The sequence below is a fragment of the Sturnira hondurensis genome, unplaced genomic scaffold (genome assembly GCF_014824575.4).
Source record: "Sturnira hondurensis isolate 20B ecotype Veracruz unplaced genomic scaffold, ASM1482457v3 Scaffold0006413, whole genome shotgun sequence".
NCBI lineage: Eukaryota > Metazoa > Chordata > Mammalia > Chiroptera > Phyllostomidae > Sturnira > Sturnira hondurensis.
Genome location: NW_028079044.1, coordinates 26312517 through 26337622, shown reverse-complemented (window position 1 = coordinate 26337622; position 25106 = coordinate 26312517). Strand labels below are relative to the sequence as shown.

The 25106-nt window shown below is 39.9% G+C and overlaps 1 protein-coding gene across 5 annotated transcripts in view; it reads left to right on the top strand.

Annotated features, from left to right (window-relative positions):
* Positions 1-25106, top strand: part of RGS22 (regulator of G protein signaling 22) — a 116494-nt gene that overhangs the window by 51011 nt on the left and 40377 nt on the right. For 4 of the 5 annotated variants that reach the window (XR_005066801.1, XM_037048273.1, XM_037048274.1 and 1 more), the window contains exons 12-15: positions 1781-1895; positions 3366-3488; positions 4264-4365; positions 24764-24958. Coding sequence is in view for 4 of the 5 variants with exons in the window: in XM_037048273.1 (XP_036904168.1) it covers positions 1781-1895; positions 3366-3488; positions 4264-4365; positions 24764-24958 (535 nt within the window). In the remaining variant the exon portion in view is untranslated. The remainder of the gene's footprint in view (positions 1-1780; positions 1896-3365; positions 3489-4263; positions 4366-24763; positions 24959-25106) is intronic. The other variant, XM_037048275.1, reaches the window with a different exon arrangement.

Here is a 25106-nt window from a genome sequence, read left to right as displayed (position 1 = left end):
GATCAAATGGTGATTCCATTTTTAATTTTTGAGGACCTGCTATACTGTTCCCACAGTGGATCTACCATTTAATATTGCTACCAACAGTGTACAAAAGTTCCAATTCCTCCGTATCCTTCCTAACAGTTGTCATTTTCTGACTTTTAAAATATACTAGTCATCCTGATTATGCGAGGTAGTATCTCACTGCAGTTTTGATTTGCATCTCTTTAGTGATTAGTTATGTTGAGCCCCTTTTCACGTGCTTATTGGTCATTTGTGTATGTTCTCGGAGAAATGTCTATTCAAGTCTTGCTCATTGTTGAATAAGAATGTTTGTTTTCTTGCTTTTGAATTGTAGGCATTCTCTGTGGATTCTCTTCCATTACACAGGCCACATTTTTATTCTTAGTGTCTCTTGGAGCACAAAATTTTCAACCTTTTATGAAGTCCAATTTGTCTATTTTTTTTTTGCCTGTGTCTTTGATATATCTAAGAAACCATCGCCAAATTCAGTGTTACGAAGTGAATTTGTCTTGTTTTCTTCCTAGAGTTTGATAGCATGGGCTCTTAGATGTAAGTATTTAATCCATTTTGAGTTAATTTTTGTATCTGGTGTTAGATAAGGGCCCAACTTCATTGTTTTGTATTTGGGTATCCATATTTCCCAGGATCACTTGTTGAAAAGACTGTCATTTCCCCATTGAATGGTCTTGACATCCTTGCCAAAAATCATTTGACCTTACAGGCAAGGGTTTATTTCTGGGCTCCCTAAGTTATTCCATTGTCTACATGTCTGTCTTTACGTAAACACCACAACGTTTTGATTACTGTAGTATTGAAGTAAGTTTTGAAATCAAGAAGAAGTGTTAGCCATCCAGCTTTGTTTTATGATTTTAAGATTGTTTTGGCTGTTTGAGGCCCATTGAAATTCTATATGAATTTTAGAATAGGTTTTTCTATTTCTGCAAAAATACCATTGGGATTTTGATTGGAGTTGCATTGATTCCATAGATTGCCTTTTACGGTGTTGAAATCTAAGCAAAATTAAATTGTCTGATGCAGGAACATGAGATGTGTTTTCATTTAGTTTTGTCTTCTCTCATTTATTTTAGCAATATCTTACAGTTTATATTGTATAAGTTTTTCACGTCCTTGGTTAAGTTTATTTCTAGGTATCTTATTCCTTTTGGTATAACTATAAACAAAATTGTTTTTCTTACTTGCTCTTTCTGATAGTTCATTATTAGTGTATAGAAATGCAACTGGTTTTTGTATATTGACTTTGTATCCTGCAACTTCACTGAACTTGATGATTAGTTCTAAATGATTTTTTATCGAATCACTAGACTTTTCTATATATAATATTATGTCATCTGCAAATAGTGACAGTTTTGCCTGTTCCTTTTTGATTTGGTTGCCTTTTATTTTATTTGATTTTATTTTTGTCTTGTTTAATTGTTCTCGCTAAGACATCTAGTACTAGTATTGAATAAGAATGAAGAGAGTGGACATCCTTGTCTTGGTCCTGATCTTAGAGGAAAAGCTTTCATCTTTTCACAGATGGGTATGATATTAGCTGTGGACTTGTCACTTATGGCTTCTATTATGATAAATTACATTCCTTTTAAACCCACTTGGTTGAGAGTTTTACTTGTGAAACGGAGTTAAATTTTGTCAAATGCTTTTTCTATACCTATTGAGATGATCATATGACTTTATCTTTCATTTTGTGATGCCATGTGTACCAAAGGTGTCCAGAATGTTTGTTGACCAGTTAGTTCTCATCTCTATAACTTAGGTCACGACATAGGAGAGACAGCAGCGAAGTTATTCGTTTAACATCTTTTACTGACATTTCTGAATGTCTGAAGCCCCAGCTGGACAGAAAATATACTTATACAGAAGAACCTTTGGTAAGTATTGTGAGGACTGATTAGTCTAATTCCTTATTTCACTGATCAGTGTGCCTTGATTTAAAAGAATTATCATTGATTTACCATAATATTTTTTCTTTACTAAACAATGTATTTTGATTTTTCCTTGCAAAGGATTTTTACACAAAAGTTTCTCCTGCATTTCCTTCTGTAAAACCACGTTGCTATATATTCCATTGATCACTGTTTTGAAAAACAGCTGTGTTCTGGTTTTAGTATGAGGACACGTTGCAAACAAAATAACAGACTGTAGGGTTTTTATTATGCTTGTAACGCTTGATAAAAATAATATTTGATGTTATGTTTTAGAAGCTTAGAATTTTTATGAAGCATTTTATGATGTATTTTCAGAGTGTGGCTACCTTGAGAATGTGGATTTCACATACCAATTCTACATAACAATTTCACAGTCTCTAAGGATCGTACTTTAGGTAGTAACTTTGGTAGTCCTGGTACAGTCTGAACACTTAGATATAATTTCATATAACTATTTTATTCTAAGCAAACAGTTCGCCTTTTCTTCTAATTAGGATTTTTTGCTTCCAAAGTAATGATATTTTAGTTTTGGAATGTCAGTGGTTAGATGTCATAAAAACATTACATTCCTGCCTCAGAATTTGTTTAGTAGGGCCATAGAGAGAGAGGCAGAGAGATACTGCAACAAAAAGAGAGCAAGAAACTTATTTAAACCCTAGATTGTTTATGTCACAGTTATCTTAAGATTAGGAAGTCCGAGTTCCACACAACGAATAGCGAAGAGTTAATAGGAATGTAGAAATTTGCACTAGAGTAACTCTGTGCTTGGAGAGATGGCCAGCTTTCTGTGTTTCAAGAATGGTACTAGGGTTGCCAGCATCACTGGCAGGGAAGCCCACAAATAGCAAAGTTTTATGAGAACTTGTACTGTCGTTTACACTCTGAAGGCTATGACCTGTATGGGGTGAGCTGTCCAAAGAGGGACACCCTCCCACCCCCCACAAGACTGTTAATGAGCAGCATTGAGAGGCCTTGAAGATAGTTCTTTATATAACTCTCTTGTAGCTATTTTAGCAGCACCTCAAGGCTAAAATAACAGTAAACATGTAGGAAAGAGACCACCCACCGTGATTTGGAAGACTCTTCTGAAGTGGTATCACTGTGCCTGAAACAGGAAAACAGTTGAGGCTGGGAAGTAGTTTTGACATTATGTCTGAGATCAGATTGGTTTAAAATAGAACCGACTCTGCCGCTGTCCTTGGCTCCAGAATTCTTTCTGGACCGTCACCTTATGTGACCGTCAGCGGCAGACACGCCGCATCGATTACATGCATGGTACAAAAATAAAATGATCCGGAGGGAGAAGACGGCCGGGCAGAACTGAGGAAACCCTGTTGTACAGCGTCCTAAAAAAATGGCAGTGTTTTGTTAATATTATGTGGGCGGATAATATTCTTCTGTTTTGTTACATAGGTTAAAACCGCGGCAGATGGTGCCTTGGGAGGATTTGACATGGAAAATTTGTTGCAATCTTTGTATGTAGAAAATAGATCTGGATTCTTCTTTACTAAATTCTGTGAGCATTCAGGGAACAAGGTAGAAAATTTAAGTTCATTTTAAAATAAGAGAGGTTCAAATAATTCAATGCTCAAATTATTGTATTTGATGTTAAAATTCCGATCTCTGGTAACAAATTTCATATTAAATATTTAATAACATTTTAAACACCTCAGTAATAATTTTATTTTTTTCACTATCCTCCTAAAATTGAAAAGTAAAATATAGATAGATAAAAATTAACTTGCACTGTTAACAATAGTTTATTTCTACATAACTGTTTCAATGTAATAAATATTATATTCAGAGTGGATTTCTATCAATCCTTTAATTTGATTTTAATAATTATAACAATTACACATTACAATTGGTAGTGGCAAAATTATTTTTATTTTTTAATACACAAAGTCTTCACTTTGCCTCAAGTGAAAAGTATTTCATTCATTCAAATGAAGAGTAGTGTTTGGTTTTGCTATGATGTGCATTTGCCCATATATACCAAAATACCTTTCGATTTTGGGTTCCTGCCAGAAATTTGGGATTACTCTTCAACTGTTAAGTAGAACACTTACTATTTTAATGACCAACTAGGTGAGAAGCACACCTGCAAAAATATTATGTCCTAGTGACAACACCAATACTTATTGTGTATGTTGCCAATTTGTGATAGAAGATAAAACCATCTTAAACTGAACCTGATTTATGATAACCCCAAGGAGTTAAACAGTTATTTTTATTTGAACTTAGAGCTTCGTAGAGTTTTCATAATTGGGTGGTAATAATCCGTGTACGTTTTTCATCTTTCCGTCTGCAGTTGTGGCAGAACAGTGTATACTTCTGGTTTGACCTCCAGGCTTATCATCAGCTTTTCTACCAAGAAACGCTTCACCCTGTGAAAGTGTGCAAGCAAGCCCAGGTAAGTCGTAAGCAGCGTCGTCCGCTGGGAGCCTCTCAGTGCACAGAGGTGAAGCCTCATTGAGCCCCGAACCAGAGAAATCTGGGAGGGGGGGGGAGGCAGCAGGTTTTGCCGTGGGGTCAGTCTATTTAAATGCAGTGTATTGTTTACTTCATTTGAGTGCCAGCAGTGTACTGTTTTCTACTCTGATTTGCTTGTTCTCAGGTTTATCTATTTTATTTGGTTTGCTTTATTTTCTCTTTGCTGCCAATAACTTATTCCAATAAAGAAAATACCTTTTAAAAAAAATTTATGGCTTTTGGGTTTGGTCATGAGTGACTTAGAAGAGAACCCTGAGAGAAGACTTGTGCTGAATCCCTGGAGTGGCTGGGGCATCGGCCAAAGCTGTTCTCCGAGCTTCCTGAAGACATCAGCTGCTGGCTGCCTGCGCGCCATGGACCTGTCTAACAGGCGGGGGCCCGTGTGCTGCAGGTCCCGTCAGGCTGCCACACCATGGCAGTACACCATGTGAGACAGACACTCACGGGAGGGGTGGGGGAGAAAAGACTATCTCAAAACTTCCCCAAAGCAAAATGGGGCAGGAAGACAGACAGAGTCGTGAGATATTTTTTGGATGAAGAAAAGGGAATAGAATTATGACTCGAGCTGACTTATCTTTTATTCTTAGGCTCTTCTGATCTTTTATGGAGAGAGGTCGCCAACCCTAGAAAACCGCTAATCACGTCTGTATCTGTATCTGTTAAATACTTAAGTTAAAATCTGAAATAACCGTTCCAGAGGACCTCTCTTGGAACAATACCGAGGAGATTAGTTTTGTCATATTATTTATCACCTTGCTATAATCTTATTTAGGACATCCAGGAGAGCTGCTGGATGTGTGTTGTTACTTCCACCACCCCGATCTGGTGTTAATAGCTATGCCTATAAACCAGCAGACAGACTTTGTACTCCTCACTGTGGGAATAAGGACTTCGACTCAACAGAGCCTAGATCTGGCTCCACGAAATAATCAAATTTAATCTCTGATTTGCCAGGACCATTTTCTGAGACCACACAGTGAGCTCTTTTGCTTGTTAATCCTTTACCTGTAATTTTCTATTTATCCTTCTCTCCTTAACCTATTGGCCCTGTCTGCTAACGTACCATCCATTATTTTTATTATGTTTTCACTGCTACGAAGCTCACTCCTCCAAAAGTCTACAGTGGCTCAATTAAGTGGGTTTTTCGTTGTTGTAATCGGCATATTTCCATGCACTTGTCAAAGAGGAAATTGTTTTGGAGCTTGGTAGACTTATGCATTCTTAGTAATGATATTATTCAATGAGCTATGAATAATTGTGAAACAATAAATCAAGTTTCAGTCATTCTGAAATGGATTGTCCTGTTTTGGGATTATCGAGGCCCATAAACATTTTCTTCTTTCCTAGATTATCTTTTGGGGAGTCAGAACAGGTGGGTGGAGTTAACAATGGAGCAGTTTACATTTAGTGAACAGGGGGAAATAAAAGGAAAACATCATGTGATATTTTCTTGTTTGCTTTCTGACTTGGTTATTTTTGGTTAGTGGAACAATTATTTAAATTGGTTTAGGTTTTAATTATTCAAGATTTCTTTTTCTCCACATATAAGAATTGCCTAATGCCACAGTCCTGCAGATTTATTTCACAGTGTGAAATACCATTCATTTCTTTATAATAAAAATGTTATATGATTTTCTTCAGTGGTCCATTTCGAATATACGTCTTTGGATCACTAATGCCAATGGCAGAATATAATCAGCTGGCCCTGTGTTAAAGTTGCTATGAACTTGATTTTATATTGTTTTTATACATCTGATAAGTTGTATGGTAGGAGACCCAGAGTTCCTTCCAAAGGCTTACGTGCTTTTATGTATGTAGTAGGCAGATTGCATGCCTTGAAGTTTTATTACCTCAAGAAGTGTTACAGAAATATCTCCAGACAAACTAGGTTGAGGGGGGTGGGTCAGTGACAATGACTTAACACGACTCACTGTGGTCTAAGAGTTTGCACTACAGCCTTGGGCACACCCTGAAGAATTTCCTGCATGGCTTCAGTAAAATAGTGTAGGTAGAAACCAATTGACATGGTTTTGGCAAGAAGAGAATCACTACTACAAAGCAGAGGTACAGTCTTTGACTCCAGCAACAACTTGCCAGGGGACCACCTATTGCTGCTGAGGTTTGGTGCCTCGATCGCGCCCCAGGTGGCCCAGCTTCCTTCTGACATTACATACTTGCTTCAGTGGTAGAACGCTGCAGTAGAATGGAGCGCTCCCATTTCTGTAGAAATCTCCCAAACAAACTGTATCCAAATAAAAACTATGCATTTAGAATTCGCCACTCTCCACAGCATATATATTGGGATTTTGAAAAATTAGAGAAAATGAATGATTCAGGAATAGTAAACATCTTTACACATATGTATACATACAAATACAAATGTGTACAAAGTTTGTTTTTAATGGGCAGGAGGAAGAGAGGAAAAAATAGTAAAAATGTAGAGCCTGGCTCCCTCTCTTTCTCTTTCCCTTCCCCTCTTTTTTTTCAAATAGTTTTTTTTAATTTAATTATTGTTCAAGTGCAGTTTTCTGTCTTTTACCCCGATCCCAGCCCACCCCCCCAGTGCTCCCCACCTCCCTCCCATTTCCACCCCCCTTAGTTGTTGTCCATGTGTCCTTTATATTAGTTCCTGTAAATCCTTCCCCCTTTTCCCCTGAAATTCCCTTCCCTTCCCCTCTTTTAACAAACAAAACAAAAGCTCCCCGACCAGTGTGGCTCAGCTGTTTGGGTGTCATCCTGCAAACTGAAAGTTCGCTGGTTCAAATCCTGGGCAGGGCACATACCTGGGTTTCAGGTTTGGTCCCCAGTCACGGCACGTAGGGAAGGCAGCCAATCCATGTTTCTCTCTCCCATTGACGTTTCTCTCCCTCTCTTCCCCTCTTTCTAAAATAAAAATTAAAAACAAAATAGAGGCTAGGAGAAACATAATGTGGAGACTGTAAGAATTGATGAGTCAGGGTGGGTGAGAATGAAATGGATATGAGAAATAAGAGGATTGGTAGGTAAAGTCACAGCACTTTTACCACAAGGTTCTGTTAAAATAAAGATAGTCTTGCAGCAGCGTGAGGTTTTTGCCTTATTGACTTGAACATTAGGTTAACACACTATTTTCACATATCACCTAAATCAGAGGCTGTATGACATAGAAGGAAAAAAATCACAGAACTTGCAATTGAAACACATTGTCACGTTATATTAGTTATTGGCTGAGTAAACTTGGTCATGTCAGTCACTTTAATGAACCTCAGTTTCATGTTTTGTAAGGTGTGGGTAGTAATAATGTTTTACAGTGTATTTCCTTCTATTTCTGTTTTCACCTTACAATTTGCATACTGAAATTAACAAAGTATACAATTAATCCTTATATCGATGGTCTCTCAAGCAAGTGAAGGATCGTAGAACACTTTAATTCTACCACACCTGGCACATTTTACGTATTATTTTTGTATGGCATTAAAATTTTTCTTTTACCCATCATGTAGTCATCATTTTTTATAATGTATAGATGTATTCACACACAAATTTCTTGTTTACCATTGCTTTTTGCATCACATTCCTTTTTGAGGGGGTTTAATTTGCAAAGAACATCTTTTAGTGGGGTTTTTACTAGGATTTACTGGTGGTAAAATGTCTCAGGTTTTGTTTGTCTGAAAATATGTACTTTATGCCCTCATTGATCTTATAGCTGAAAATGGAATTCTATATTCTAAAAAAGTTTTTTTATTTACTGACACATAACAAGAGGTTATATAAAAAATAATCATCAGCTTCTTTTCAAATACCTATTAGAAAGAGGGAACTATTTTTTTTCTCAATTTTGAGCCAAATGCTTTTATTTTTGTATTATTATTGATTTGAGAGACTGAGAAAGAAACATTGATTTGTTGTTTCACTTATTTTTTATGCATTCATTGGCTGATTCTTGTATGTGCCCTCACTGAGGATTGAACCTCACTTCCTTGGCATATCAGGATGACACACTAACCAATTGACCTACCTGGCCAGGGCCCAAAGCTTTTATCTTTCCATCTAATCCTGCCCTATGAAACAATGCAAAACAATTCTCTCTCTTTTGAGTGACAACTCTTCAAAGCAAAAATTATACTATCCTGTTATTCACATCAACAACTGTAAACTAAATCTCAGATCTTTTCAGTATATTTAGTCATAACTAGATGAAATCTTGACATCTGGATGTGCCACTCCTGATATCTCCACCCAGTGATTTGACATCTTGGTAATATTGCGGCCTGATGCTCTCAAGAGAGACTTACTGCTTCTCTTTGCTCACAGATGCAGCCCTACAAAGAAATCACTTAATGGGTCCCATTGCAGATAAGTCAGTTTAAGTGTCTGCCTCCATCTACACAGCGGGTATAATGCTGTCACTAGTTTACATTTGTGTTTGAAAAATCTCGTAAGAGAGAAAGGAAACACCAAAGCTAAGCCAGTACATGTCATCAGGCGTATCCCGTGCACTGGTTTTTTTTAGGAAGCCATACGTTGCGGTGTAATAGCAATGCAGAATTCAGTCATGTGTTCATTCAGCAATTACTGACTGCCATCCTTCTCATACTCTCTTGCCTCAGATCACTTCGGTTTGCCATTAAGCGATCTTAGACACAGGGTGGACCCAGATGAAGTCTATACCAGTTGGTGCAGGGTAGCCCTCCAAGAGGGATCCACGAGTGTGCCCATGGATTTGGCCCCTTGGTTCCTGCTCCTGTTGCTGTTACTGGAGAGTGCAGAAATCCACACAAACTGCATAGCAGTTAGACCAGCAATTGCAAGCACATTTTCCCTAGCCTGAAGAATTTTACTGATAGCTCCACAAACATTTATCAAACATGTAGTATATAGGAGGCTCTGATTCCTGCTGGGAACACTTTGGTGAACAGAGCACATACGGGGGCTACCACCCAAGTGCTGTTTTCAAAAATGTGCTCTTTAGCCCTGATTGGTGTGGCTCAGTGAATTGAGTGCTGGCCTGAGAACCAAAGGGTAGCTGGTTCAATGGTTCGATTCCCAGTGAGGGCACATGCCTGGGGTTGTGGGCCAGGTCCCCAGTAAGGGCATGTGTGAGAGGCAACCACACATTGGTGTTTCTCTCCCTCTCTTTCACCCTCCCTTTCTCTCAAAAAATAAATAAATAAAATCTTTTAAAAAATGTACTCTTTTTGTGCCTATTTTTCCAGGGAAATCTAGAAATATTGAGAAAGATGAAGCCATTTAGTTCTTTCCCCATAAAATTTGCATTGTGCTGACAATGTTTTCCAATGAAGTCTGAGTTAATTTTAGGTGACCAAAACCTTGGATGGTACCACACATTTCTTTGAAAAAACTTTTGGCGTAGCTTATGGCAGTGTAGAAGATTTTTCTGATACTCAGCTTAGTGTTTTCTTGGCTTGCTGTCACCCATTACCTTAATTATTTAGCTCCTCTCTTTACTTGGCATTTATAGGACTTAAATACTTCAGGGTGGTCTGACATTTTCACTGAAGTGCTATGAGCTAAGTGCTCCTTCTCGAGGCTGGTGGTGTATTTTCAGCTGTTCTGACAGAGGTCATTATTCCCTTTTACAGTGGCAGCATTAAGAAACTAGCTGAGTCTTCTAAAAGATAAATGGGCCTGGGTGAGGGGCGAGGTTAGGGCGGTGGTGAATAAAATATGGAAAGTCACACACCTCTTTGTAGCTTTATGGTAAATGTCAGTGTCTTTATAATTGGGTTGTTTTTTGAGTGCTGGGCAATTATTATTCAGGCTTTGTTAAATTATTTGTTTTTGTTACCAGAGTGATGGTGTCACAAGTAGCAGTCAGGCTTGGAACCCCCAGCACTATGAATCACGGAGCACAGAATCAACAGAGCGCTCCTCTTGCAAGCCCGTGTTGCTGGGCTCGCTGGTGAAGTGGATTCAGGAAGAACATGCGTAGCAGCCAACTTTCTGGCTTGTAATTATTCATGCATTGCCCCTTTTCCCGGCGTTCATGCCAGCTACCCGCAATCAGTCTTAAGATTTTGAATACTGTAGGATTATAGACCAAACTCTTGCTTCCAGAAAAGCCAAATGCTGAACTTCTCTACACCATGATTATTATTATACCTGACATTTATTTAATGTTTGCTATCTGTTAGGTTCTGTGGGAACCACTTGACATGAATGATTTTTTTTTAATTCTTGACAATCCTAAGAGGTAGATGTTGGTATTATCCCCGTATTATAGTTTAGGAAATTGAGACTTAGAGCAGTTGAATGTTCTCCCAAGGCCATCCATTTAGCAATTAGCAAGCTTGGAGTCAGAACCAAGTATTCTGACTCCAGCCTCTATACGCCTACCTTCTAAGACATTGCTTTCTTCTTAATTGTCTCTAGAAAAAGGAGATCTGTTTATCACCTTATTCAGTCTTTCATTTAATATCTTAAAATATCCTTATGAAAATGAAATACCAAATTTCACCCTTAAGATATTCTCCCACTGGACCGTAAGTTCTGTGAAGATAGTCTTGGTTTACGTTGCATGTTTGTATTCTTAGCAACATCTTGTAAGGCTATTTATAGATAATATCTGATTATTTATATACGACTGCCAGCCAGGTGTTTTTATTTAAACAATTTAAAAATAAAATAGTTTAACAAGCCCTCATAGACCATCATCCAACATTCAGTCTTTCCCCACACACTCTTTGCCCTTCATACAGAGCTCTAGACAAATTTCACTGCAGCATCAGTGAAATCTCCCAGTCCGTTCCCACCTCAACTGAGGACCTATGCTATGAAATCAATGTATAATAATTCAGAGCAGGTCTAAGCAGTTGTCAGGAGACAGAATGGCTTCACAGGCCTGAAAAGATTGTTAAGAAGTTACCAGTACCTCCATCGAAACAATGTTCTAGCCAAGAGGGAGCACTGGTCAGCAGTGGCGTTCCAGAAGGGGAAGTGTCTCAGGAGACAGACCTTGGCAATGCGCGTGAAGCACCATCCTGACCAAGCTGCCTACTCTGTGGGCACCTGGTCACCTTGCCAGAGCCTGATGGCAGGACCATTCACAGAGACCAGAGCTAATTCCCTTATTCTGACTGTAAGCAGCCGGCTCCATTTGAGCTTGCCTTCCAAGGCAGCGTGCTGCTGGACATAAACATCCAACCTGACGGTTGCTTTTCTCGTAAAGTGGTCCCTCAGTGCCCTGGTTTCCTGTATCAGTCCCTCGTGCTTTGTTACAAGGGATTAGCTTCTCTTTTCGACATTTTTTTAAGCCAAAAATTTTAAATACAGTCATGATTTTCTCACCGAATTATCCGTTGTTCACTAATTTTCAAGAATTTATTTTTATTAAAGGTTAAATATAATTCCACAAATTTAAATACATATTTTGCTTTAATGAGTTAAAGTTCTTTTTCTTTTTAATGAATAAAACTATCAAAACAAAATGTGTATTTGTTCCTTAGGGTGAGTTAAACTGCTTAGTAATAAATCTTTTTTTGTGAAGTAGTTTATTTTATTCCATCAAATGCTAATCAATTTGCTTCAAATATTTTAAGCAATGGCACAAGTTAGTCTTAAGCTCCGTCAACTTTGTCCCTGCGTTTGTGGTTTGGTTCTGGCTTTACTTAACACGTCTGTTTTCCCTTCTGATTTTTCATCCTGTCCAAGATGATGCAAGTTTCTCCTATTCTTTTATCCCATTGGCATCTTCTTCGGCTCCCTTTCGCACTGTGCTCTCCTTGGGAGAGTCTGAGCGGTTGCCAGAGACTCTCGATTTGATTGGCGTCACGTTCTCGTCCCTGTGCCGCTCTGTCTTGCGTTGCCTCCGCGGTAGTTCGAGTCTTGGCCCCGAGGGTGCAATCTCTAGATCCCGTGGTTCACATTCCTGACTGAGAAGCACCAAGGTCCCTCGTAGGCAAATCCCCTTGTGGAAAGCTCCATCTGTAATTTATTCCCTCTCAGCACAGCTCCTCAGTAACGTTTTTGAGCTCCTGCTGGGATATGAGAGGTCATTAAAAATCATCATTTTTTCCTCCTCTTCCAGAAAAAAAATATTGGATTACTTGAACTTGCTTGTTATTTTTTTTTTCTGTCTCACATGAACTCAGGTAATAGTGTTCTCTGCCTGCTAGAGCCATGAATGGTTCTGAAAGTAGGTTCCTCTTTTTGCCGAAGTAAATATTTTATGATTTCTGAAAGTGTTTCACATCAGGGCATTTATATTCCTTTTATAAACTCCTTTAGGGACCCTTAGCTCTTTGGTGCAGTTTTTTCTCTTCGTTTCCTGTAAATTCCAAGGGTAGAATTATTGAGCCCCGTTGAAAGGACCGACATTACTTGCTATCTGCCCTAAGGGGCAGCGGTGCGCTATTTTGCCGCTGTTGTCACAGTGAGGTGGGCATCTGCTCTTTTGTGTTGACGGTTATCTGCCAAGTGGTTTTGGTCCTTTGGGGCCCAGACACCGCCTGCAGACCCAGCAGAATTGGGACCAGTTTCGTTTCTCACGAGGCTTCCCGTGCTCTGTCTTTGTAGCTGTTCCTTGTACTTTCCCATGAGGACACGTTAACAAGTTTTTCCCCGCTAGACTCTTCCCTCTTCTGATTCACAAATCCGACTGAAGTCAAGTTTAACTTTTGAAGCTTAGCTTTTCTCTTTTCTGAATAAAGACTATCCAAAATGTAAACAATTTCGAAGAAAGGCTTATTTGCCCTCTCCTTATAGTTCAGGTTTATTCCTAACTATATTAAAGGAACTTTACTGTATCCATATTTTTTAGGAAATGGATGTCACTTAAGCAGCATTTAAGTATCCTGGGTTAAAATTGGCATATTCTGGTATGAATTGGCCCTTATTCTGACTCTAAGCAGCCTGCTCCGCTCAAGCTTGCTTTCCAAGGCAGTGTGCTGCTGAACACGAACATCCAACCTGCCCTCACACAGTCACCGCTCTGTTGTCCGTGATGAATCAGCTCCTGTGGGCTATGCCTGCGGGGTCCAGCACACCCTTGCCTATGATGGGGAAGGAAAGGTAATGTCACTCTGATCCTCTCCATTTTAAGGTTCTTCAATGTTCTAGCTGGAGACAACTGACTCTCCATCCTCCCACCCTTGGGAGACTGCTCACGGACCCTTGCTTGCACCCACCGAAGCAGGTACATCACCTCTGCTCCAGAACCTCCAGGTCCTGCACAGTTTGCTTCCTATGAACTGTGAGAAGGAGCTTACGGAAAAGGCTTTGTCTATTTCAGTAGCCAATGGTTTCTTACTTCTTTTGTCTTTTGAGTGTATGAAATAGGGTCCTGGATTTTATGGGATTTGTCTTTTTCCAAGTGGGCCAGTTAGATCTTTGTCGACACCACCCTGTCAGTCCATCAAGCAGAACCCAATGCTCCCCCTCCAATAAATAAAAAAATACCAACAGCGGACAACTTTATATTCCCTGTACTCTTGGTGGGCGCCTTGGCAGTTGCTAGGAGAATGTGAAAGATATGTATTTTTGTGCGGCCTTACTAGTTCCATGATTTGAATTCTTTCTTTTACCATTGCAGTGGATTCTAAGGAAAATGGACTTGGTAGTGGCACCAAATGTTGAAGTGTGAATATTTTCTCCTCGTCTCTGGAATACTTTAATAAGTTATATTGTAAACCCGCTTTTTAAATGTCCCCAGTTTTAATTGACATGGTGATGTATTCTGTTCACTGTCTCATAAACTCGTATTCGGATCTCCCAGCATATATATTTGGATACATCTTGTCTCTATGGTGCTGAGCGGCTCACTGGAAGTCCAGCAGTTCGGAGTTGCAGTTTCACATTTCTGCCTCTTCCTTCCAGTTCTGGCCTGCTGGTGACAGCAGAACATCATGCAATCAGTGTTACCAGGCAGTCACAGAAAGATACATCCACATGATTTTTAAAATAACTACATCAAAAAGAAGTATGTGAAACTGTTCCATTAGCATAACTAACAGCTGAAATGTAACATAACAAATCAACACATGTGCTACAACATTTGGTATTATTCTTGACTTTGCCTTTTAAGTCTGCACAGAAATTGTTCTTGTTTTCATTGGAACACAGATGAGTGTCAAGCTGCAGCTCATCAGATGGCCCCTACTTATGGAAAAGATGCTTTTCCCGGAGACGGTGCTCACCTTTGGCCCAGCGAGGACACTGCCTGGTGCCTCTACAGCATGATCGGTGGGGTCGAACCCCGTAGCTCTTCCCATTTAATATTTGGTACAAAGAGAAATCCAAATAGGACAGACAGCTGTGAAAAATATTTTACTGGTGTCGTTTGCTTGTGACATTGTTAAAAACAAGAACACATTCAATAAACCCACAGTTCTCCTGTCTCAGGTGGGTCTATCTAGGCTTTATGATTCAATAAGAAAATATTAACACCATCCAGGGTCTATGAGGATGAATCAAATGTGGGAACACTAAGCCTGGAATGAATTATGATACATTTGAGAGGAGATGAGGACTCACTTCCATCAAAGAATATGCTCATTAACATACACTTTCAAAATGACTTGGAAAACTATTAAGTGGAAATGCTGAGTCTCGAGTGACACATATCTTAGCGTCGGAAAGAATATGAAGTGCGGGGGTGGGGGGATGTCTTGTTTTAATCTGAGCCACCTCCCGGTTGGTGCGACACAGTGTTGTGTACAGGACACTGGCTCAGCTTAATGAAACATCTAAAGAGCGCCCTTCCAGTGGCTGGATGGGATGCTGCTGATTCATGGATCGCTTCACAAAGCTGATCAGATCTTCAAAACAAAAATAAAAACAAATGAAAATAACACACCTGAGATTTCCTTGGAGAGGCAAACATTAAACCATTTTTGCATCTTTCTTTTCTTTTTATTTGGGCGGAGGTGCTTGGTTTCTCCATTCTAGTTTCCGATTCAATTCTTCTTCCGGTGTCCACGGTATCCCTCCTACATCTTTTTCCCTGGATGGTCTTGTTAACCATCATACGGTTTTGAGAGCTTAGCTAAACAAAAAATGCAGCTCCCAGAATTTTATGACTGTAAGAGATTTATTTTTTATTTTATTTATTTTTTTAATGGAGAGACACTGCTTGCTTTCCACCCCGATCTGATACAGTCGCCAAGAAAGTGAGTCACAGGCGCAGGTGGAGCGCGGGCTGGGCGAGCTGCCCACGGTGCATTTCCTGATTACATAACCTCTGAGTGTCTCCAGGAGAGATGGGGTTTCGAGCCGGGCTGTGTGCAGTGCCAGGCAGGCTGATCGCAGACAGGCACTGCTTGTATCCCTTCTCAGAAACTTCCCTGCCGGGTTGTGAAAGCATCATAGGTTAATGTTGAAATTGGAATCGTGTCCACCACAGCTGTGCGTGAGTGAATCTCTGCTTTCATGTGAATCAGAGTTGCTGACTGGGACATGAAGGGAGCATTTTCTTTTCCAACATTAGCTACATTGTTATGTGCTCAGTGGCTAGAAAGGAAGAGCTGGGTGGCCAATAAAAAAGCAAATGACCCCGGAGACCGAAATATTGCTTCTAACCCCCAGTTAGATGGTTTTATTTAGTTATTGTGTAGCATAATAACACAAGTCAGTTTATATGAATTTAAACATAATTTTCATCTTTTAAAAAAGTTTTTGTTGTTCAAGTACAGTTGTCTCCTGTTTCCCACCACCACTCCCCCCTGCCCCACCCACCCCTACCTCCCGGCTGCAACCTTTCCCCCTTTTGGCTTTGTCTGTGGGTCCTTTATACTTGTTCCTTGCTGACCTTTCCCCCTGTAATTTTTATCAGTTTAAAAAAATGTAAAAGTATTGTTTAGCTTTTTAATTTTGTTCATATATATGATTACATCTCTTGTGTCTGTTATATATGAGTTGCCACTCATTCACTAATAGATGGTCCCTGGATTATTAGAAACACATATGAGAAGATGTTTGCGGATTTTAATGGCACAATTCATGACTGTGTGGCCTAATAAAGGACTGACAGTCAAATCCAGTGTTCTGCCCTGACACCCTTAAACACCCTCGGGAGGGGAGGAAGGGTGGCAGTAACCAGGCATAACGGGGTGTGGGGTGCCAGGAGGAGGGTGACCTTGGCAGCCCCTTTCTGATGCTTCTTGTTCTGTGACCCATCATGAAGCTGGTAAAGAGTCAGGGAGGTGAAGGTGTATGTCCTTAAGGGTGGTGGTTATCCCAGCAGGGGTCGATACGTGAACAAAGAGAAATTACTTGGGTGAGAACAATGTTCTAATAAACTGCCTGTGAGGAAGAGACACACACAGTAGGGAGGGTACAGGATACCTGCATCGATGTGCAGTCAGAAAGGGGGAGTAAAATACTTTAAAATTTGTATTAAGATTTTCATTCAGTAAATGTATTCTTAACAAGGAAGTCTGTGAAGCTTCAATCCAAGTTCTAAAGAAATATTTCTGGTTTGGGATGTTGGCTTTTTAACATCTATTCAGTTCATATGATTGTAATTAGACAAATGTATTGAAGTATGTATCTTAGCAAGGAATAGCCCTGCTTTTCTTTCTTTTATTTTCAGCTTTAAATACACATCCAGCTTTTCAGGGAGTCTTGTTTTAGAGAATCTTCATAATTTTATCTAACTGGTAGCAGTTAAATATAGGGAGAACATGTAATTTATAATCGAAACCAGAACTCTTTTGAGAGTGACAAGGGAATTATTAATAATTATGCCAGAATAGTAGTCTTAAACTGGACTGGGGGCATATGGCTACCCTAATTATAGCTCCTCGAGACTATAGGACACACAGCTAAATGGTCTGCCTGGACCACTGTGGCTTCATGAGCAAAGAGTGTGTGGTCAGGAAGGAAGGTCATAGACAGTAGGCTTGTCAGAGATGGAGTTTTATGATGTTCCTCATTGGCGAGGGACTGCTGTCCTTGTGTGTTTATACTTGTTCTTGTCAATTTTTCCTTGTTTCATTGTAGAGATTAAATTCATAGGATTTGCATTGGAGGAAGAAGGAGAAGGAAACAGGGAAGTCAAAGAATGTACTATGAATGGTATGTTATTAATGAAAAGTGGGAACACGGGAAGAAGGAAAAGGCTTGGAAAACTACGGAAATACCGATCATTATATTACTGAGTCGCTGAGTTGGAGGGTCCACCGGCTATCTGTGAGGTACAACAGGGAGGCAGCTGGGATTTGAGTTCAGGAAAGAAATCGGGTCTAAAGCTATATACATATATTTGGCTTTCTTCCACACATAGTTGACTGTCATGTCTCTGAGAATGGGTGAAGTCTTTCATTCATTCTAAATTTGGCACTATGCTAGGTGCTGGTGGGTCATTAATAGACTAATTACAGTAATAAACAAAGTAGATCCAATCTGTTTCCATAGAGCTGTGGTCCCGTGGGACCCCCCGGGCCACATGAGAATGATACCTAAGTCAGATTTCGGGGATCAGGAAAGACTGAGTTCTTTAGGAGAAACAAAGGCTTAATAAAAAGTGGAAGGGAGGTTAAGGGTGGAGTAGACAGAGTGCATAGTGTGAAAGTCCGGAAAGAGACTGTCTGGCATGTGTGGGAAACTGGAAGAATGTGAACTGAGGAAAAATATGGCTGAACAGAGAACTTTAATGAATACCTTAAGTGGGAAATAAGGAGAAAAGAATCAGCAAAGGAGCCTAAGAATGGAAATGGGCAGAGAATCAGGAGAAAGTGTGGAAGGCAGAGGAGAGAAAGCAAAGAAGAAGGGGATAACCAGCAGTGTTACAGCTGTGTGAGGAATCAAATAGGAGGGAGATTAAGGGCAGGAGCTTTTGAGTTGGTGATTATGTGGTTTTTAGTGATCTTCGAGATCAGTTTCATTGGCACGGAAACCAGATTGCAGTAGATTGAGGAGTATAAAGATTTGTAGGGAAGGGAAAGCGAGAAGTGGGGGTGACCATTGGTAGACTGAGTAGGAAAAACATTTTAGGATGGAAGAGACACTTGGCTTGAACATCTTTATAACACAAGGAAGGGGATGGAATCCACTGGCAGGTGGATTAAGGAAGTGGGAACTAAGGAAATGATTGATGCTGCAAGGTTCTGGAGGGCTGGAGGCAGCAGCACACGGGACTGATTTGGCCTTGACAAGGAGCTTTCCTTTGGAACATCAGGGAAAGAAAAATATTTAGAAGAACGCTGGAGAGGGAAGTTGAGGGCATTTATACCAGTGGCTTTGCCCAGTTAAGTGGGAAACAAAGTCTACTGAAAGTGAAGGAATGTATGGGTACAGTTGTGGGCTCTAAGGAGGATGGCAAAGTTTAGAAATGGAGTTGATTAGAAACAAGCAAAAACTTACCAAGCTTTGCCATCACAGCTGAGGCGTGTTTTAAAGTCTATCTATAATGAGCCAGTTATATAGTTTTGATAGGGAACTTGAGGATAGAGTTGGAAAACATGAATAAATGATTAGGCTGGCCCAGAATTGGACCTTGACAAGGCAGAAGATCAAGGCGGGAGAAATTAGGGATATCTGCAGGAGTTAGCTGAAATGATGGACAGTCTTCAGTTGCTGGCATGTAAGAAAATAAGACAAAGTGGTGCCTGATTTATTTAGAGAACAGATAAAAGCCACAGATTGTGCAGAAGGTAGAAAAAGCTTGGTGAGTTGTATAAAAGAATGAACAGTAAGGGTCAGAGAGAGGAAGTTGGGCTCCTAATTCAGTAAGTGGTCGGGTCCGTGAAGCTCATTCTGATGAAAGTCACACCACAAAGTTCAGAAGGTAAAAGCCTAAGCCAACTGGATACAATGATATAAAGAGATCTGGCTTTAACATGGCATCATGAAATACCCACCGTGGTATAGTGGTCAACTGTGTACCCAGCACCAGGAGCTTTTATCACAGGACTGTGGTAGCAGTAGATTTGAAAGGTAAGGCAAGCGAGAGGGCAGGACTGGGAGTGGAAGGGGAGGGAATAGGTGTGGGTGCCCAGCAGCAGCTGACCTACCAGTGCTGATCTAGTCACCATTCCAACTTCCTTTGTACGCCCACTCTTCACTGCTACCATGTCTCTAAAAGGAATCATCCTGATTTCTGCAGAAGGAATTCTGTGTGGGGCACATCAAGCCTTTTTAAACTACAGCTTTGGCTGCAGCTAACCCAGTGACACAGCAATGGCCGATTTTTGTCATTAGAGGCTACTCTTGCCCTCATATAGCCAACTGCTGACTCTTCACCTAAGAGATTCAGAGAGTCAAATTTTCTCTCCTTTGAGGTAAATTTGAGATTATTGAGATGAATTCTGGAGACATTGCTTAATGTTGTTAATTGGATCATTGCCATCTTCAGTTTCTTAATGTACCTTAGTATGGTATTATTTTAATTACTTCACTTTCAAAACTTTCAACTTAGAAAATGTTTAAGAAGAGATTTGGATCCGACACAATGCTAGCTTGTTAGACTAGGTAGATTTACAAGTCATTTCTTTAAATAACTCCCCAGGTTAGAAAAATTGTGTGTGTGTGTGTGTAGCAAATTTCATTTAAAATATTCGGTAATCATTTGGTGGACTATGTAGGATTCACTTTGGACTAATGAACCCAGCAGAATATGTACCTATGGTCTAGGGGGCTAAGTTTCTAGCCTGCGGGTTGCCGAGTTAAATAGAACATCTTGAACGGCTCTGGAACACATCCTTCTCTCGTACTTCACGACACTCAGGAAGAAAGACGCGCTCTCTGCTGCCATTCAAGTCATCTTCTCACAACTTCAGAAATTTGCAGTTGGCTGTGTCTTTTAATTTCCCCTCTCGTAAGCTTCATTAATGTTATCCAAAGATCTTTTAAGTTCTGTTTTACTTTTTTAGACATTTTCATTCCACAGCCCATGAAGTTTCTCCCTACATTTTCTATTTTATCCTCTTGGTGCTTTTTCAGCAACCAGGCTAATAGCCTTTATAACATATATGCTATAATGTTCCTTTTATTGTTTGATTGATTTTAGAGAGAGAAAAGAAAAGAGACAGAGAAATCATCGATTTGCTGTGTTCCTCCACTTGTTTATGCATTCATTGGTTGGTTCTAGAATGTGCCCTGACCCGCAGATACATTGGTGTATCTGGACAATGCTCTAACCAGAGCAACAATCCTCTAACCATTGCTCCCTTGATGGGAGCAATGCTACCCAGCCAGGGCCAAGTGTGTCTTAACTTGCCCAATTCCAATAATTTATTTTAATCCCCATTTATCCTAAGTTAGCTATGGGATGGCCACATACTGAAATCCATCAGAAACTAGAACCACTTCAGCTTTGAAGTTTGTGCTTTGATATTCCTCATAATTTCACTTTAGGCCACTAATCTCCTACTTAGTAAATACTTATTGAGTGCCTATATATACTGAACTATATGGTACTCCCATAAGGGAGAACTGTAAAAATAGTTGATTCTACTTTTTCTAAGTTACCATAAATGTCCTCTTCCTTTATTCTCACCTTGAGTTTTTTTAAAATTTTATTTATTTATCTTTAGAAGGGAAGGGAAGGAGAGAAGGAGAGAAATACCAATGTATGGTTACCTCTCATGTGTGCCCCACTGGGAACTGGCCTGCAACCCAGGCATGTGCCCTGACTGGGAATCGAACTGAGATCCTTTGGTTCATAGGCCTGAGCTCAATCCACTGAGCTACAGCAGCCAATGCCTCTCCTTGAGTTTTTGATGCTCTACCTACATGTGGTTGTGTTACTGCCCTGATTCTGACATCATTTGCTTTTCTATGTGGAAAGTTTCACTTTAACCTGTACCTTCAATTCTGACTTCTCTTTTACTATTTCCTCTGACTTTATTCATTATTATTATATTTTACAGGCAATATTTATTAATATTTATCTACATATTTGCGATGTCTTTTGTTCTATATTTCATCTTTTGTTTAGGGCTTTGCTTTAATTAATTTATTTATTTACTGCAGGTCTGCTGGTGGTGAATTCTCAGTTGTTTTTGTTGTTGTTGTTGTTGTGGGTTTCTGACATCTTTATTTAATTTTCATTTTGGAAGGGTATTTTAGTATGTTTTATTAATTATGCTATTATAGTTGTCCCATACTTTTTTCCCCTTCATTCCCCTCTGTCTTGTACCCTCCTTCCCTCCAGTATTACCCCCACCTCTGCCTTAGTTCACGTCCATGGGTCTTACATTTAAGTTCTTTTGGCTTCTCCATTTCCTATACTACTCTTAACCTCCTCCTGTCTATTTTGTACTTACCAATTATGTTTTTTATTCCCTGTACCTTTCCCCCATCCTCCTTCCCCCTCCCCACTGGTAACCCTCCATGTAATCTCCATTTCTATGATTCTGTTCCTGTTCTTCTTGTTTGCTTAGTTTGTTTTTATCTTTGTTTTTTAGGTTCAGTTGTTGATAGTTGTGAGTGTGTTGTTATTTTACTGTTCATAGTTTTTATTGTCTTTTTCTTACATAAGTCCCTTTAACATTTCATATAATAAGGGCTTGGTGATGATGAACTCCTTTAACTTGACCTTATCTGAGAAGCGCTTTATCGGCCCTTCCATTCTAAATGAAAGCTTTGCTGGATAGAGAAATCTTGGATGTAGGTCCTTGTCTTTCATGACTTCTAATACTTTTTGCTAGTCGTATAATTACAGGTTAGCAGTTATTTTCTCATGGCACATCAAAAATGTAAGACTAGAGTCTATACCTGATCTACCCCTGTTCTTAAGGTATTTTGAGAGCCTGTGGTATTTACAGGGGCTTCCCCACTGGCAGGCCCTGAGCTATAATAATCCTTATCCCCTCAGCAGTGAGAAACTTCCCAAACCTCCACTTACAGGTAATTATAAGAACTTTGGCTGTTACTAAGTGTGAGATGGAAGGACACTGGGGAGTGTGAGCAGAGGGTGGTATGCACAGGGGTGTCTCTGTTCGCTGCAGTAAGGCTGTAAGAGAGCAAAGAGGAACCTGGCAAGACCAGTTAAGAGGCTACTGCAAAAAAAGCAGGTAGGAGATGAAGTTGGCATATAATTTATTTGACTATTCAAACGACTTTCAAACAGCCTCAAATCTTGATCTACCCAAGCTGTTTTGTCCTGCTGATGTCATAGTGATTTTTTCTTTTCTTTTTTTCAGTTGTCATCTGAGGATGTGTTTCAGAGAGGGAGGGAAGCAAGGAGCAAATGGAGGAGGAAGAGAGAAAGAGAGGGAGAGTGAGAGAGAGATTCGGGGGATGGGGAGAGAGGAGAAACATCAATGTGAGAAACACTGATGGGTCACCTCCCACGTGCACCCCAATGAGAGCTCGAACCCACAGCCTAGGTATGTGCTCTGACCAGGAGTTGAACCCACAACCCTTTGGTGTAAGGGACAACACTCCAACCAACAGAGCAACCCAGCCAGGGCCATAGTGATTTACTTCTAAAATTCATATCCAATGATGTCACTCCTTAGAGATTCCACATTATAAATCTTTAGGTAGAGATTCAAATTCCTTAGCAAAGAATAAAAGATCATATCTATGCTCTGGTACCTGCCTCCCTTTGTAGCATCCTCTTTTAGTCACACTCTTTTCTTTAGCCAATGTTACCTACTTGAAGCCTCAAATCTCTCCACGGGTTATAAAACCCCAACAGGCCCCCATGCCTTGGCCGGTTTTCCTCCTTCTCCAACCATCTTTCTCAACAACTTCCATCTCTTGTCCGATTGACTCCAACTCATCTATCAAGGCTCAGCTTTAGGATTAAGACTAACAGAAGCTTATCTTCTCTTGGAAGGGTTTCTGAACCTTTTCCTTCCTCATTTCAAGACATAAATGAGTCTTTTCTGTGGATTCAGTACAATTTGATGAACATTTGTGGCATCTGTTCTCTGCCAGGAACAGTTTTAGGAGTTGGACAATCACAGATGAATAAGCTGAAGTATTTGCCCTCAAAGCCTTTTGTTCCAGAAGAGAAGGCACATAAATACATAATTGCATTATAGTATGATGGATCCAACAGTTGAAAAGTATAGTCTTGGGAGGAGGGTGTGAATGAAGGGTTCTTAGACAAGAAGAAATCCAAGTTGATTTTAAAGAATAAATGAGAGTGTATGAGGTAGACAAGGTGCTTGGAATAGGGTGAATACCCGAGACTGAAGGAACAAGGTGCAATGGTGTGGGACGGCAAAAGAGTAAGTTTAGCAAATTAAGAAAAATGGATATTTGAGTTAAAATTTAGAAGGTGATAACTGGGAGGTGAGCTTGAAAAGCTTGGCAATCACTGAAGTTCTTATTTGCAATGCATGACTCCACTGTGGCACATCTTATACTGTGTTGTGACTGCTGGTTTTCATCTCTGTGAAAGGGGCCGGCAATATGTCTTACTCATTAGTCTTTGCATGTAGAGCACCTCCCTGAGTGTCTAGGATGTAGTGGATACTCATGAAAGCTTTTGTTATTAATGTGGACCCTTTAAAACTTCTAAAAGATTATTTTACATAAGACTATTATTTGGTATTTGATACTTGTCTGTCTGTCTATCTATCTATCTATCTATCTATCTATCTATCTATCTATCTATCTATTTGAGTCTGGACAGTATCAGGTCCGGAGTCTAGGTATAAAAATAAAATTGAAGTAAAATACAACTAGGGATTTTTTGGTAAAACTGCAGGGCCTGACATATCCAGTGTATAGCTTTAATTTAAAAGATAAAATGCTATTAAAGTGCTTCTAAGATCTGAATAGCTATTATTGAGAAACAAGCTAAACAGACATCTGTGCAGCTTCGCCTATGAAGCTGGATGCTCTGTGTATATCTTTCCACTCACTTGTAATTCTTTCTCGTCTCTCTTCCACAGCAACTGACACCAGGTGGAGACATTTTTACAGCAGGGAGCCTTAAGGACTCTGCACCCCAGTTGGGTAGCACAGGCAGGCTTCTGAGTCTCCAGACTAGAATACATACCCAACAGCCAGCTTTTCAGCCCTACTGTGTTCTTGCCTCTTGCTTCCAAGAGCTTTTGAATCACCGGGGAAAGTAGCACATACAGTTAGAACTGCCATGAACATAAGGAAAAAAAGGAAACACATCGCTTGAAACCAATCATAATAATCCATAGCAGTAATCTGAAAAAAATCACCTACTGCTGTGCAAGATCCACGGGCTAGTTGACTAGTTACAGATGAAGAAATAGGAAAGGAAAATGAAAAGGAAATTCTTTTGAATAAGCATATTGCTTTGTCTTAAGTAGTTTTACACGTCTTTCAAAAAAAACCACTTGAGCTTGTTTGCCTTTTCTTACCTTTTAAAAAATGCCTTCACTAAGGAACCTGCTAACCATTATGGTTTCTCCCAACATCCCCCCCCCCCTTCCTCCCTTCTTCCTCAGTATCTTTTTGCCACATATGTCGCTCCTTCGGCCACTCTTGACATTGGACTCCAACAGGAAAAGAAAAGAGAGATTTATATGAAGATACAACCACCATTTGAAGACCTTTTTGACACAGCAGAAGAATATATTCTTCTCCTCCTACTGGAGCCCTGGACGATGATGGTGAAATCAGACCAACTCGCTTACAGACAGGTATTGTGGCACCGAGGAACTGTAAGTGAACCACTGAGCCTACTGATGTAAAACTGATGATGAGCAATATCATTGACACATAAGAAAACAAAAAGCTGAAAAAGGTCTCCCATGGGCCTTTTCCTAAAATTCAGTTTTGCCTCCGGAC